This window comes from Lonchura striata, chromosome Z, assembly GCF_050655825.1.
Source record: "Lonchura striata isolate lonStrDom1 chromosome Z, ASM5065582v1, whole genome shotgun sequence".
Lineage (NCBI taxonomy): Eukaryota > Metazoa > Chordata > Aves > Passeriformes > Estrildidae > Lonchura > Lonchura striata.
Genome location: NC_140740.1, coordinates 63,358,733 through 63,373,440, shown reverse-complemented (window position 1 = coordinate 63,373,440; position 14,708 = coordinate 63,358,733). Strand labels below are relative to the sequence as shown.

At 35.5% G+C, this 14,708-nt stretch overlaps 1 protein-coding gene across 1 annotated transcript in view; it reads right to left on the bottom strand.

The window, feature by feature from the left end:
• The window catches only part of LOC110470681 (guanine nucleotide-binding protein G(q) subunit alpha), a 117,132-nt gene that overhangs the window by 69,968 nt on the left and 32,456 nt on the right, over positions 1–14,708 (bottom strand). Inside the window, exon 2 of the mRNA XM_021530526.4 lies at positions 9,462–9,646. Within this exon, the coding sequence (XP_021386201.1) occupies positions 9,462–9,646 (185 nt within the window). The remainder of the gene's footprint in view (positions 1–9,461; positions 9,647–14,708) is intronic.

Below are 14,708 nucleotides of genomic sequence, written 5' to 3'. Positions count from 1 at the left end.
CAATTTCTACTACAAAATTACTTCCCATTACATTTCTGCTCATCTTAAGGATGAGATAGTTACTGTCTCTTCTTTTCTTGTACGGTACAGAAGGGGTGTTATGTCTTTTGTGCAATGTTGACAACTGCAGACTCAAAATTACAGCATTGTTTCCTGTTTGATTCCTCATACACTTGGAAATACTTATTTTTAACAAGAAATTTAGTAAAATACCCTGGAACTCTGCAGATGGTATAAATCTGTATCTGCAAAGCAGGTGCTGGAAAATGCAACTATATCAGGAAGCCTGTGTTTCACAGTCATATCAACCATTTTTCCAACTGTGTAAAATACCAATTCATGTGCTTACTTCCATGACCTTTGCTGCTAGAGAAAACTAAGACTGTCCTGAGAAACTCACTGAATTCTATGAAGTCCAAAAGCTCAAAAGGAATATGGGAACCAGGTACAAAGCACAGCAGTGTAAACAGCTCTCATTTAGTACCCTCCCTCACACTCTTCTGCCAAATACAATTGCACAAAATCTGAGAATATGCAAAGTGAAAGAAAAAAGAAAATACCACAAACCTTAACACAAGAAAATAGAACTAATTGCCAAATATAAAATAAAAAAAACAGTTGTCTAAGAAAATACCTTACTTGATACCATGTTGAGAAATAATTGTGTCATGCTCAAAGATTAATAACTTAATGAGACCATCTGAACACTGGAAAAACATTACTAAACAAACTCTCTTCAGGGACTAACCCTTTCTTTACAAAGTAGCATCTTGACAACTCAGCCTACATATCAACTATATTTCTCCCTTTGCCCACATTTCCACCAACCCCTCTCCCCAAGATGTATTTATTTAAATTTCCTCTCATTGTAGTAACTTCATATAAGAAATCTAATTTTCAACCCTTTCCAAAAGGAAAGAACTTGTAAAATCTAATTCTTGTGTAGTTTAGACCACTAACGAAGGATGCAATGAAAAATTGCATTAAAATCTAGCAAAGACAAATTTGATTGCATTTAATGTTGGCAAGGATTCTGTCTGTTTCAGTACATCCAGACATTTACAACACCTGCCTGGGATGCATTCATAAAAGGCTGTTTTCTACTGCATATTCCAGCCAGTAGATGATAAATCAAAAAAGTCCTGCTGGCTCACAGAAATACATCCCAGTGTGCCTTAAGAAAGTAACTCTAAATAATACTGACTTCCAAGTAGAAAAACTAAAAACATTACTGTTGCAGGTTCCTTATTTGTCAGACAGGCAAAACACTACCCACATTGCTGATTCATATAGTATCATCAGACAGCAGTGCACAGGAAGCTCTACAGGAAGACCACAAAGCTGACAAGTGTCCAAAAAGGGACAGATAGGCAGAAACATACCAGGAAGAACTTACACACCCCACTGGAATCAGGAAACAACAAAGCTAGTGAGTGAGGAAGCTATAGCTCCTACCAATCATTAATACTCAAAAAACTACTTCTTGAAATGGTACACTTTTTTTCTGAAATAAAAGATATGAGGAAAATTTGAGTAGGTTTCTATAGCAGGGAGTTGCTATTTAAAACATTTTGCAATGCAGACAGAGTACACCACTACAGCAACAGCAGCCAGTTCAAGTCATTGTTTATTACACAAGGACATGAGCTACAGGGCTTTACTGCCATGCTCCTCTCTGTTTAGAATGGTTTTGTTTATAAAAGCTGCCCCAGAAAAGTAACTTCTTTTTAAAACAGAGCCTTTCACAATGAGTCTAATAATAATGTCTTTTCCCTATCAGAACTACTAGAATATCCCACAGGTGAAATTAAAAACTTCCACAACTCAGCTTGGAAAAATGCTGACTTGTGTTAAAACTTTTTCATAGAATAGAATTTTCAATAAGTAAATTTAACTGTACACAACACAGCATCATTATAAAAATTCTGAAAAGAGCTTCTAAAAATTAACAAGCCTGCCAAAAAAAAAAAAAAAAGGGTCCTTAGAACCTTCCTGACCATACTTTAAATACCACCTGCATGGTCTGTGTTCTCTCTTTCAGGAATGCTTCATTTATGTCAGTGTGCAAGCTCCTCTGCAACCTCTGAGAAGATGTGTCCATACATGCATCTTTTCATACACAGTCTTAAACACTTTCCCTTATGAGCAAGTTTGAATCAGATACAAGGAACTCCAACTTTCTTTAATAAAAATCCATTTCAAACTGCATACGTAACAGTAGATACACATACAAGATATATTTTCATGTCTTTTAGTGATGTCTCAGTTCAACACCAACAGCTCCTCCATGGCTCATTATCAAAGTGCCACTTAGCTTGTTTTACTGCAAAGGAGTTTTTAAAAACTCCTTACAAAGTGGCAACTGGTTGGAAAAACTCCATCTTTTTCAAAACCAAAACTAAATTTTAAGGTTAATTTCTTCACCAAATCCCTACTGTGGAGCTAAATTAAAATATCTATACACTACTTTTGAAAAACGCCACCACATTTCATTTTCTCCTGTGCCTTTCTTATTTGTAGACTACTGGCTACAGCAGAATTTACAATATCTGATATGTTTTTGCACTGTTTTGAAGGGCTTTATTTTCAATTCTTCATCATTACCCTTTCAACTTTTCAAAGATCAAGGCAGTATTTAAGAGTGACAGAGAAAGTAGAAGAAAGAAAAAGAGGAAAAAAATAACTAAAGAAAATGCATTAAGTCATAGGGTTGTATTTCAGCTTTAAAGAAATTCTTTCTCATTGAATAAAAGCAGCTTTAAAAAATGCAAAGGGTCAAAGGAATAATAAAAACATATTAGAAGTGTTTCAAAAATATTCTGTGCCAAGGTCAGTTTTACTCAATTCCATGGGTCTACAACTGAGGATAAAACCTATTAGTACACTTATCTACAAATTGGCTTAGAAGATTAACAACTAAATGGTAAGCCAAACTTTAACACTGGCTAGAAGGTCGTATTAAGAAAAATGGCACGTCATCATCCAAAACAACCTTAACTACTACTTTAATTGTGTCAGCTTTTCCACAGTATCCTTTGTCTCAGAAACTCGTAGGCATGACAGGACTAATGAAGAAAGACATGAGAGTTATAGAGATGTTAGAAGGCAGCTCTTTGTAATTACCATCCCTACAACTCAACATTCAGCTTTTTCCTGTCATGTTTGAAACAGCTCACAGAAGTGGCTTGCTCATAATAAATTATTTTTTTACCTACCCAGTAACTTAGGTCCACCATAGCAATCTAAACAATCTACACTTAAGAGCTCTATACTTTCTTGACAAAGATGAACTACATAACCATAGCCTTGTGATTTATGTAACTGTTAGTAAAAAATTAAATTGTAACATGACTAATGTCATGCTTTCATTTTCCTCTGCCAACCCACTCTTCCAGACGCAAAATCCTGGATTCTTGTCTCATTACTCACCTTTATGCAATCACCCAATGTGAATACAAAGTCTAAGAGTGGAGCTACATGGGCTCATAGTGTAAAAACAGGTAGGCATATGATTGGACTGATGAAGTGTGAATACGTAATCACCTCTTCATGTACAGACTTTAATCCTAATTTAACCAGGGAGAAAAAAAGAGCAAAATCTTTCAGAAAAAGTAGAGGTCAACGGAATTATGTGAATACCTCTACTAGGCAATATATCCAACAATACAAAACAAATTAAACTTCAGAAACAAAAAAAAAAAGGGGGTAGGGAAGAGGAAGGAGGGAAGGGCGGGTTGTGTTTTGTTTTTTTTTTTTGTTGTTTAATTACTCTTTTGTCAAGTCAAGGCTGAATTTTATTACAAGACAAAACCTGCTTGCATTGTAATTTTTACCATATAGGAAGAGCACACTGAACAAGGGAATGACAAAATCTGGAGGAAAATATTGTCCATTTAACCTGAAGAACTATTAATTTATTGCAATAAACCTTATTTCAAGCATCTTGTGTATTATAGGAATTACAATGAAGAAACAAGTAACTTTTAGTCATTCTGCATAATAAAACCAGAACACAACAGGATCTGAATTCCCAAAAAAAAAACCTTACTGTGAGAAGGAAATATTCTTATAAATTTTCAGAGGAAAATACGACAAAAATACTTCAACCTGAAATTAATTTAGAGATAAGTATTAGACAAGCTTGGCCTATCTCTTGTAGAAATGAATTAAGTAATTAGGAAACTATGAATTCTAAATATTTCCTTCTTGAAAATACTTACATATTATTACATTTATCCATTACTTTTATAAAACTGTATTGTCTAAATACCTATATTTATATAATGGCTGTTAATCATGAAGAAAGTCAGAACCATTCCAAGAGTACACAACCTCACTGCCTTAAAATACATACCAAACTCCAATTACACATAAAAGCTGCCCTGAGCAATTTCACATCTTCATTGCGAGTGTACACACTCATGTGAACATTCCCCAGAGAAAGGAAGAGTGTTCATTTACCTATATGTTTATTTTAAATAAAGTATTTGAAACTCTTCATGGGAGTATTCAACCTGCTTCTCCAGCATACTTCTCATATACCATCATCTTCCCTACACATTTGAAAAAAGAGCTAGAACTTGGGCTTCTGTTGGGATGAAGTATGAAACACTTAAGCAGAAGATAACAAGATGAAACAAGTAATTTAGTAATCCATTAGAGCAATACAAATAAATTCAAGTGCTCTCTGCTCTAAACAGAGAGCAAACAAATTAGTGACCAGGAAAACAGAATGTATACTACAGAATGTATACATAATGAGCTTTTTGCACATTAATTTTAATTATATTCAAGTATAAAGAGAAAGGAGGACTAAATGGTAGGTCACAGGTAAGTACATAAAGGTGTACTGACGCGAAATGCATGTAAGACTGAGGACATGCCAGAAAGAAAGGCAGGGAATGAGAAGAGCAAATGACTGGAGACCAATAAAAAGATGAGAAAGACAGCTGAGGAGAGGCTGCTATCTATTTAAGATTGTCAAAATCTTCACAAAGCTGCTTTAGAAGCACTCAGAAAGAAACTGTGGTTTTATTGGAAGACCTAAAGCTCATGGATCGATATCCTCATGGGAGGAAACACAGCTCTCGGGGAAATGGGCTTTCCCTCATATATACAGCTTCAGTGGAAAAAAAGCAACCTGTCTTCAGTCCCTTTTGTCAGAATATATGTAGTTCAATGACCACGATGTTTTAAATCTTCTATACACTCTTGCATGTTATCTTACTGCAGCTATTTCTTGCTAAAATAATGCCTATGGAGCTTCCTGTGGGTAGAAGCATTTAACTCTTGTGCTAACTTGCTATTTATTGGGTAATTTTACTTTGGTTTTGAGTGCTTAGAGAAACACCTCACAGAACCTAAATACTAACCAAGAACCATACAGGTTTCTCCATCTGCTTGAAGAGCCATTTGATTATCCCTGTTCTAAAGCAATAAGCATTTTATGTCACTGTCCCAAGAACATATTTCTTGTTTTTCTGTTAAATAAAACCCCCCTATAAACTGAAAGATTTCTCCTCACAGTTTGCACCCTACTGTTCTAGATTCAATCCTTTACACTGGTAGGGCCTTTCCTCCAAACTATGTTTGTTCAACATAAAATTTCACCACGGGATTTCACCACTTAACATGCCCAACTCTTTACCCAAGACAAAAACTTATGCCATCTGATTCCATTCCTGCTCCTACTGTCCCACTTCTGCCTGTAATTTTATTAGCTTTCTCCAGAGGATCTGTCTGATGTGGAAAAAAACAAGCTAATAAAACAATCATGGACTTGAAGATAATGCTAGTAAGATTTTGAACTTTGAAAGCATTTCCAATATCTGCTCATTTTGACTGCAAAACATTTCCCAAAGGAAATAGGCACAAATACAGACAAAAATTAATCAGAAAACACTCAGAAACTTAACAGCAAACGTCTACCACAAAACCTGCTTTTACATTTCCAGCTTCTTGAAAAACTTTCCTGTCACCTGTTCTTGAAGACTACAGTTACTCACATTAGTCTTATTGTTATGAATATTTAAGAAGTCTCACAGGAAATTATGGGAATGGGATTGAAGTAAGGCTTCCTGCCTGTTAATCACCATGGAGTGACGCCTTCCTGATACTGTCTGCTGAAACAGAGTAGCAACTTGTCTTTTGAAAGTTACATTAAGATGGAAAAGTATAGGACAACAGTACTATTTGGTGTTTCACTATACTGGTAGATAAATTTGTCTAAAAATACAAACTGCAAAAAGCATAAGCCTGTAATTTTTTAAAAATTGTATTTGAATACCTGTGGTTATTCCTGCATTCCTGTGGGAATACCTGCATGAGTTAGTTTGTACAAAGAAAATTTTGCAAAAGACAGGCAATTTCCAAAATTGCTTCTGAACATTTCTAAAAAAAACTAACTTTCCCTTATTTCATAAAATACTTCTTACCATAAAATTCAAAAGCCATACAACAACTTCACAACTTATAGCTGAAAAAGAAATACTGGAAGCACAGTAAAATTTACTCAAAAGGAAACTAAAAAAATCTATAAGCAACCATTTCCTATGACAGACAAATTCCTAAAAGAGATCATGCGCACCCATTATCTTAAACCTCAGAAGAGCTTACATTCTGAAGTTTAAACACATAAAAATAAATATCTTTCATTATATAATGCTCTACCATCAGTTCTGAGATATTAGCTTCTAAACACAGTTATATTTCTCAATTGGCTTTCACTACTCTGATAATCTTTGAAAACAGTCTAGGTTACTATAATATAGGACAATGCATTTCACTCTCTGCCTCTTTAGTTACATTGGTGACTATGAAGGCAAATACAATCTCACAAGAACTGACCTACAAAATGTAGAACTTGCTGATGGCTATGTTAATTATACTAAAGTAGTCCAACGTAAATATTGTGATGCTGTACACCACACAAAGAACACAGCTGCCTACTTAACTGAGTGCTAGGTATTAGGACACTTCAAATTGCAGCAGCATTCAGAGATTCAAAATACTCCAGTTTTAATAAATCACAGTTAAAAGTATGAAAATTGGTACAGTAAGAGAAAACCATTTATACTGTAGCCCCAAAAGCTATTGAAGAACATGAAGAACCTGACCCAAAAAAAGAGTAAGTCTTCTTCAGGCTCGACCACATCAATACCAGCTTGACCAGCAATTTTCTAAACTGCAGTGTACAACAGCTACTGTGCTAAAAATATTCTGTTACTCAAACTTCAAGATATTCTCTCCAGAGATAGGATTTCCTGATAGGAGACTCAAATTAATAGGAAGTGCCCTTCCTGTGTTTTCTAGACTGCTAGACTAATGAGTTTGTTTTCAACAGCCTGTAAAAAAATGAAGGAGCAGGTTTTATTTGTTGACTGGTGTTCAGTGCTTTGAAATGAAGTGACCTTGTATACAAAGCCAAAGTGTAGTAGACCGCAATCATGTCTATTTAGGCACAATGCTGTAGCACGTTTGGCTTTGCCTGCATTCCTGAAGGAATCAGTACAGGAATTGCCTTGAGAGACTTTTCTTTTAGTCTGCAAGCAGCCCTATTCGAAACTGATGGGAATGCTTGTGAAAGAGCTGAGCAGAGACCCCTACTTTCAGCAAAGTAATTTTTATGTAGAGAAAGTGAACAGTTCTGGCCATGCGTGTACAGCTATGGCAAACCTACCTGACTCACTCAGCTATATAAAAACTCTACAAAAAGTCAGCACATCTAAAAAATAACAGAACACACACTCTGTTATAATACAAGGAAAAAAATAATCCTAATCTATCATTAGGATTTCCAGATATTAAGGCTAAGTGACAGTCACCACCAATTTGGAAGATAAAATGTGCTGTACAATGAACTAACTTTCCAGGCCAGTATGTTTTATGCTTTGTACGCAGCAAAAGACTGAAATGGAGGCAAAAGACTGAAATGAAAATAAAAATACAATTCTAAAACTAATCAGACATTTGATTGCGATTTATAGAGGACAAGGGGAAAACAGACAGCACCTGCATGCAGCTGGACTAGGAAATTCAACAGTCAGGAGGTCTTACCAATTATGAATTTTTCAATCTTTTTTATGTGCACAAAAAACCCCACCCACCATTAAAGAAGGTTAACAATATTGATTCTGACAGATTGGATCCTCCTGACTTCCTGCGGTATGAAATCATGCTCCTGTAAGACCCATGTTATTGCAACATTACATCACCAACAAAGTGATGAACATGTGCAATGACTTCAGCAAATGCAAATAAAAAAAACAATTCATCGTTAACCTGCTAATAAATTTTATCTTTCCTACTTATAAGCTAGCTGTCATAAAACACATACAGCAGCTCAGTTATAATAACTAAACTTCATATGTTCAGATACAAAAGATTCTTATATTAATCCAAGTTTATCTCATTTTCTCTCTTCCAGTTATTAGATGCCTAGTTTATTGTAAATGTTGCTACTCTTTGGTATTTTCTCTTAAAGAAAAAAAAATAGAACAAAAGAACTTCCGAGTAATTTATCTAAGAAAGTATTACTTTCATCCAGGAGCATTGGACAGTTAAATATTCTTTCACAACATGGAAAGAAAGGCGAGCCATCCACTTTGTCACAGATCTTAAATTCTCCTTTCAGTAAAGTTGCTAATAATAGATCAACAGTAAAAATACAAACAAGTTCTCAGGGAACTGCTATCAAACAGTGCCTGCTTGAGCAGGGAGTATGGACCAGATGATGCACTGTGGTCCCTTCCAATTTGACCTATTCTGTGACTCTGTGATATTGGGAGATACAGACATGTAATTCTGTGCCTTACCATATACTTTAGTAAGCATTTCATTCCTAGTCACAGACTGAGACAAACTATTGTAGTTACCATACTATTAAAATCTGAATATTAAAAAAAAATGTTTAAAAGAGATGAACCTTAGAAACACTTTTAAACATATTTTGTCCATTTAAACTGCAGTAGCAACATCAATTTCAAAAGACTCTGACTGTTTTAAGGTGTTGTGTAGAAAATTTTAATTTAACAATCTAGTCACACACAGATATCTTCACTTATTTGTCTAATAATTTGAATTTTTTCTACTTGTAATGTAATAGCAGTCCTTAAGCAGTAAAGTTTTGCTACACATCGCAAGAATTGTTTAACTGTGCTCTAACCAGAGCACAGCCACATAGGAAAGGACAAGAGTTACTGAAATCAAATGGCAGCCTGCCATTAAACCTCCGTTCTGTGACAATGTCCCCCAGGCATCTTAAGAGAGGTCTCTCGTTTAAAAGCATATTTGTGCTGTAAAAGTAGACAAAAAGGCAGATTTCTAAATGCAGGACAGGAAATACCCTTTTCCTCTAAGCTTTTAGTATCACTTCTGTGATTTGTCATTTTTTTGAGACCTTCAGTATATTTCCAAAAATAAAGAGGAAAAACTTCAGCTACAGAAATAAACAAAAATCTTACCTTGTTATTTTCACACTTGTATGGGATTTTGAGAGTATCCATGGCCTTGATCATGGCCTGCATTGCTGTAAATATATTCTGGTACACCAGTTTTGTAAAGCCCCTTTTGTCTTCATCAGAGTAACCTGATCCATGAATGATTCTCATTTGCTTGATAAATGTGCTTTTGCCACTCTCTCCTGTGCCTGCAAGACAAATAAGAAGGACATGCTTTACCCAGTGGACACAAACATGACTTTTTTTTGCACAATGCTGACAGCTTGTTTACTGCAGGGCTCAACAGTGTTAAGTGGTGCTTAACTATAAGGACCAGTTCAAGGTCAAACAGCAAAATCAGTAGCAAATGAAGCACTTAATTTAAATTTGCATTTTGATTTAACAACTAAACTAATGAGAAAAATAGCACTCCAAAATATACATATTATATATAACTTCATATTTGAAAATAATTTGTTCTTAAAGATGCAATTGTCCAAAACTCTAATTTCATGATACATTTCATCACAAAAGTTCAGAGAGGAAGAAAAAGAATCTTCCTAGGCTAACACTCAGGACACTACAGTAATCTGGTATTACAAGCAACTGATATATGCGTTTTGGTTTTTTGTTTTTTTTTTTTCAGGGATGTCTGTTTGTTTGAGTTTTCAGTTTTGTTGTACCTGTTGGCTTGGTTTGTTATTTGTTTGTTTGAGGGGGTATGGTTGGGTTGGGTTTTTTATTGAAACAGAGCCCATCAAACTTCAATCGCAGAACCATATGAAATCACTGTTAATTCAAATTTGGTTCATATTTATTAATAAGTAGTCATTCCTTTCACTAAATATTTTTCATCTTTTTATACTTTGTACTAAAAGTAGTTTATTGATGAAATATGACTATTTTGTCAAAGTTAAGATCTTCTTGTTGGAAACTTCACAAAGGTTACAACACACAACATTTTTCCTTTGCTCCAATTCAACAGGCTCATCTATGACTACAAAAGCTTATCTATATTATCCCTGTGTTTGCTTAAGAGGAGGAGTTGAATCTGCACAGCAACATAAGCCCTGTGTTCACGCAGTTACCCAGCTCTGCAGAAAACAAAATGCATTGCTCAGTGCTTTGTTTTTCAGACTTTCAGCCTGGGCTTTATTTTAATAATTTCTGTAAAACTTTCATGCCTCATACCATAATACTCATGTCCAGGAAAAAGGCAAACTTACAGGCTTCTTAGATAATATTCTCAGGGTCTTCCCAAAAATCTGTGTTTCACAGCACTGCAGTTTAAAGGAGTAGCTCTTAATTATTTCTGAGATAGCACACACTGCAAAATCTAAGCCTCTAAAATCTTCTGTCCTTACCACAAGCATAATTTTGAAACCATCACTCCCATTTCCTGCACACATATAATGAACTTCTAATGCAGGTTTTCTTTACTCACACATTCCCAGAAAATCAAACATGTTACATACTACAGAATTGGAATGGCTTGTGCTAGAAGGGACCTTAGAGATCATCTAATCAAAACATCCCCTTGCCATAAGCAGGGACATCATCCATTAGAACAGTATGTTTGTTCAGACCCCATCTAACCTTGCCTTGAATACTGCCAGGGATGGGGCAACAACAAGTTCTCTGGGTAACCTGTGCCAGTGCCTTACCACCTTCACATGTAAAGAATTCCTTCCATTTCTACCCTTTTTCAGCATAAAACCATTTCTCCTTGTCCAATCACTACATGTCCTCATAAAAGTCCCTCTCCAACTTTCTTGTAGGCTCCATTTAGGTAAAGAAAGGTTGCTAGATCATCTCCCTAGAGATCAAGACACTGACTGGTATCAACTTGTGCTTTCTACAGCCTCATCCATTCATTACAGAACAAGTTAAAAAATACATCATGGCAATAAATTCTTAAAATTTTATCAATTTACGATAATTTAAAAAAACCCAAAAAACCACTTGGTAACAGCCTAAACAGGACCCTCAAGTGGGTCTGTTTCACCTGGTGGAAAGAATAAAACCTGAAATTACATAAGAAAAAAAAAATCTACATATTCTTTTGAGATGATATGAATTACTTATGGACTCTGTTAGCAACTGCTTCCACCACTCATTCTACTAATGCCTCCAGCTGATACAAGACAAGAGTAAAGGTGAAACAGCAGTGCAGTGGATCAACAAAATGGACCAATGGGGGTTAAAACTATACTGAGACCAATTTTCTGCTGGCTACCACAGCACATTTACATTAGTCAAGTCAGTTCTCTAAAGCTAGATACATAGTATATTCTCATCTGTCAGAAGACCGCTTGAGGCCACACAATGTACCTCAAACTCAGTCAAAATCAGAATAACACCATCACACTCCCTCATCTTTTAAAAAGCATTACTTTCAACCTTTCCCCCCGCCATCCCCTCCTTGTCTAGTACTTAGGTGAAAATCTAATTGTGACTGAATAAAACCCCACACTCCTGTTTCAAGCACACAGCTCGGTTGGTCATCTGACTTTTAAACTTCTCAGATAAAATCAAACTAATAGATGATAAAAGATTAACTGTCTTCTAGAAATAACAAGAAATGTCTGTAATAGTGATGAACTTTTCAATCATGGAGTAGAGGATTATCAAAATTTGTAAGAGCTTAACATCTTAAAAACTGAAAATTTCTCAAAACTGCTTTTTTTTCCTTTCCCTTGAAATGTTAATAGCTACAACTATTACTGTATCATCAAGAATTTTACAACCAGAGATCTGAAAGTATTTCTAGCAGTATTACATCCACAAGCAGAATCAGGAAAGAAGGCAGGTTGCTTAAATGCAGAATAGATCCTTATGCATGCACTTGCACCCAGATATATACATGTCATGTACAATTTATTTCTCCTGGTACACATCCTGCAAAAATCAAGCTACAGAATGTTGAAATGCAACATTCTTTACTCCACAAAACTAATGGAAAAAAACTTTAAACATGGTTAATTTTTAAATAGGTGACAATGCAACTACTGGCAGAGAGGTTTCAGAACTTGTGGTGACTGACAAAGAAGATACAGAAGACTAATTTAAAAGAAAAACAACTGCAGAAGCCTAGAATGACAAGCCTTTCCTTTGTATGGTTTTCCTGTACTTGTTTTTGCATTTTTCTGCATTGCAACTTAAAAAAAAAATCTTAGGTATAGTAACTTCAGATCAAATACAAGACTGTTTTTTAACTAAAACAACAAACTTAGCATTCTCTAAGCAAAATTCACACTGGCATCTCTTAAACAGAAACACTGCTAAACTACACCCGATAGTGTTTTTTTCCCTCGGGTTTGACCTATGAAAAGGCAATAAAAACTTGCTATTTTATTGTTTGAAATTTTATATTAAATTAGATAGAAGAGGACATTCTTAACAGGTAAGAAAGGAGAAAGTAACTGAAATCCACACACTGTTAGTATACACACGCGTACTAGGAACTGTCAAAATAACAGTGTGTACATCTGCAGAAAACTGACTTTCATCTTGGGCTTGGATGAAGAAAGAAATCTGACAAGTACCTGGAAAGTGAAGATTCATGGATCAGGCTGGAACCAACATCTTACATAGATGAACAGAACCATACTATAACCACAGTTGCATCAAACATTTACTCATACAAAGCAGTGGGTTGTACACTGCCTCACAGATTTACAAAAAAGGGGAGCAATCAATCTCATCAGATAGTAAGCTGCAGAGTAATTCCTAAGAAGAGTAAGAGCTAAAACAGTAACAGAGATGTAATGACTGAAAAGAAAAATACTTGATTTCACTTAAAGTTATACTACACTTGGAAGAGAGCTTAATGTCCACTATGCTACCACTAATTCAGCAATAGATAAAACAAAAGATAAGGTTTTGTCTGTTGCTGTTCCAGCAGTGGATTACAACGGGATCATATTTCCACTGAAACCAAGTATGGCTAAATGAAAACATAAAACTGTGTAGAATTCCGGCTTTGGACCTGCTCGGCTTTGCAGGTGACAAATCAGTTGAAATGCAGTAATGGAATGCACGAAGATCCACCCTGGAACTGAAGCGAAGAAGCCAGTCAGTCTTTCCTACCACTTAGAACAGCAGCTTTCAGGCTCACAGTTGAAGGCTACTGCCGGGAGGGATATTTGGTTGGTAAGACTGGAGCAAAATTCCCTGAAGTGGAGGTGAAGCTCCCCAGCTCACCCTGTAGCATGTATCTGGACAAGTTCTGGAGCAGAACTACAGTATCTCGTCTCTATCAAAAGAAGAAAGCAAAGCTAGTGAAACAAGGAGCTAATGAAACAAACAGCTCAGTCCATCTGATGTGGTCATGCACCTAGGCAGACCGTGCTCTCATCCTGATATCTTACGAAGAGATCCACACGTCTACATCACCTCTGCTTGACCATCACCTCTGTCAATAGTTGCCACAACTGAGTTGACCTGCTTCAAGCTGCTACAGCTATCGCTCGGGCAGTCCTTTTCAAGTCAAAACTGCTAGTTACTCTACGAACTTTTTTCTCTATTGCTTAAAAAGTATTATCTCTGTAACACTGTATCATACATCATGAAAGATACATAAATACCAACCTACACCTCCAACCAATTTATACTACCACAAGTTAGTAACTTCTGGTTATTAACCATAAAATACTGACCATTTTCACCTTGGTCATAGAAACACCAAAGAATTTCAGTGACAACTCATGCAGAGACAGAATTCCTGTAAGGAATTGCCAGTTCTGATAATGGGTACAGTAGGCATATGAATATTTTTCACAAAATGAACAGTAAAACCATTATATCTTCCTTCTGTGATTATCTAACTCATTAACTGACATTAATAGATTAAACCTCACAAGAGTTGCTTGATGTTAGGAAACATTTCAAGTAGAGTTACAGAAAAGCCTACGAAACAGGAAAGGATCTCACAGAAAAAAAAAAAAAAAAAAAAAAAAAAAAAAAAAAAAAAAACCACCAGAAAGAGAATTAAAGAGAATTAAGGTGTCCTCAAGAAGTCTGTTCCTACATCAAAAGCACCATGTTTTGCAGTTATGTTAAAAACTGAACAGAATAACCACAAAAAGCCAAATTAGGTGAGAACTCCAGTGATAGCATTTTGAGATTTAACAATGCACAGGTTGAAGAACCACTTAGGAAAAAAAGGAAGAGGGGTACATATTGTTCTATTGCCAAATGTTTGCTCCACTGACAGAATATCTTTAATTAAAAATCACTACATAATTTTCTTACTTGTTTTACTTAAAAGCC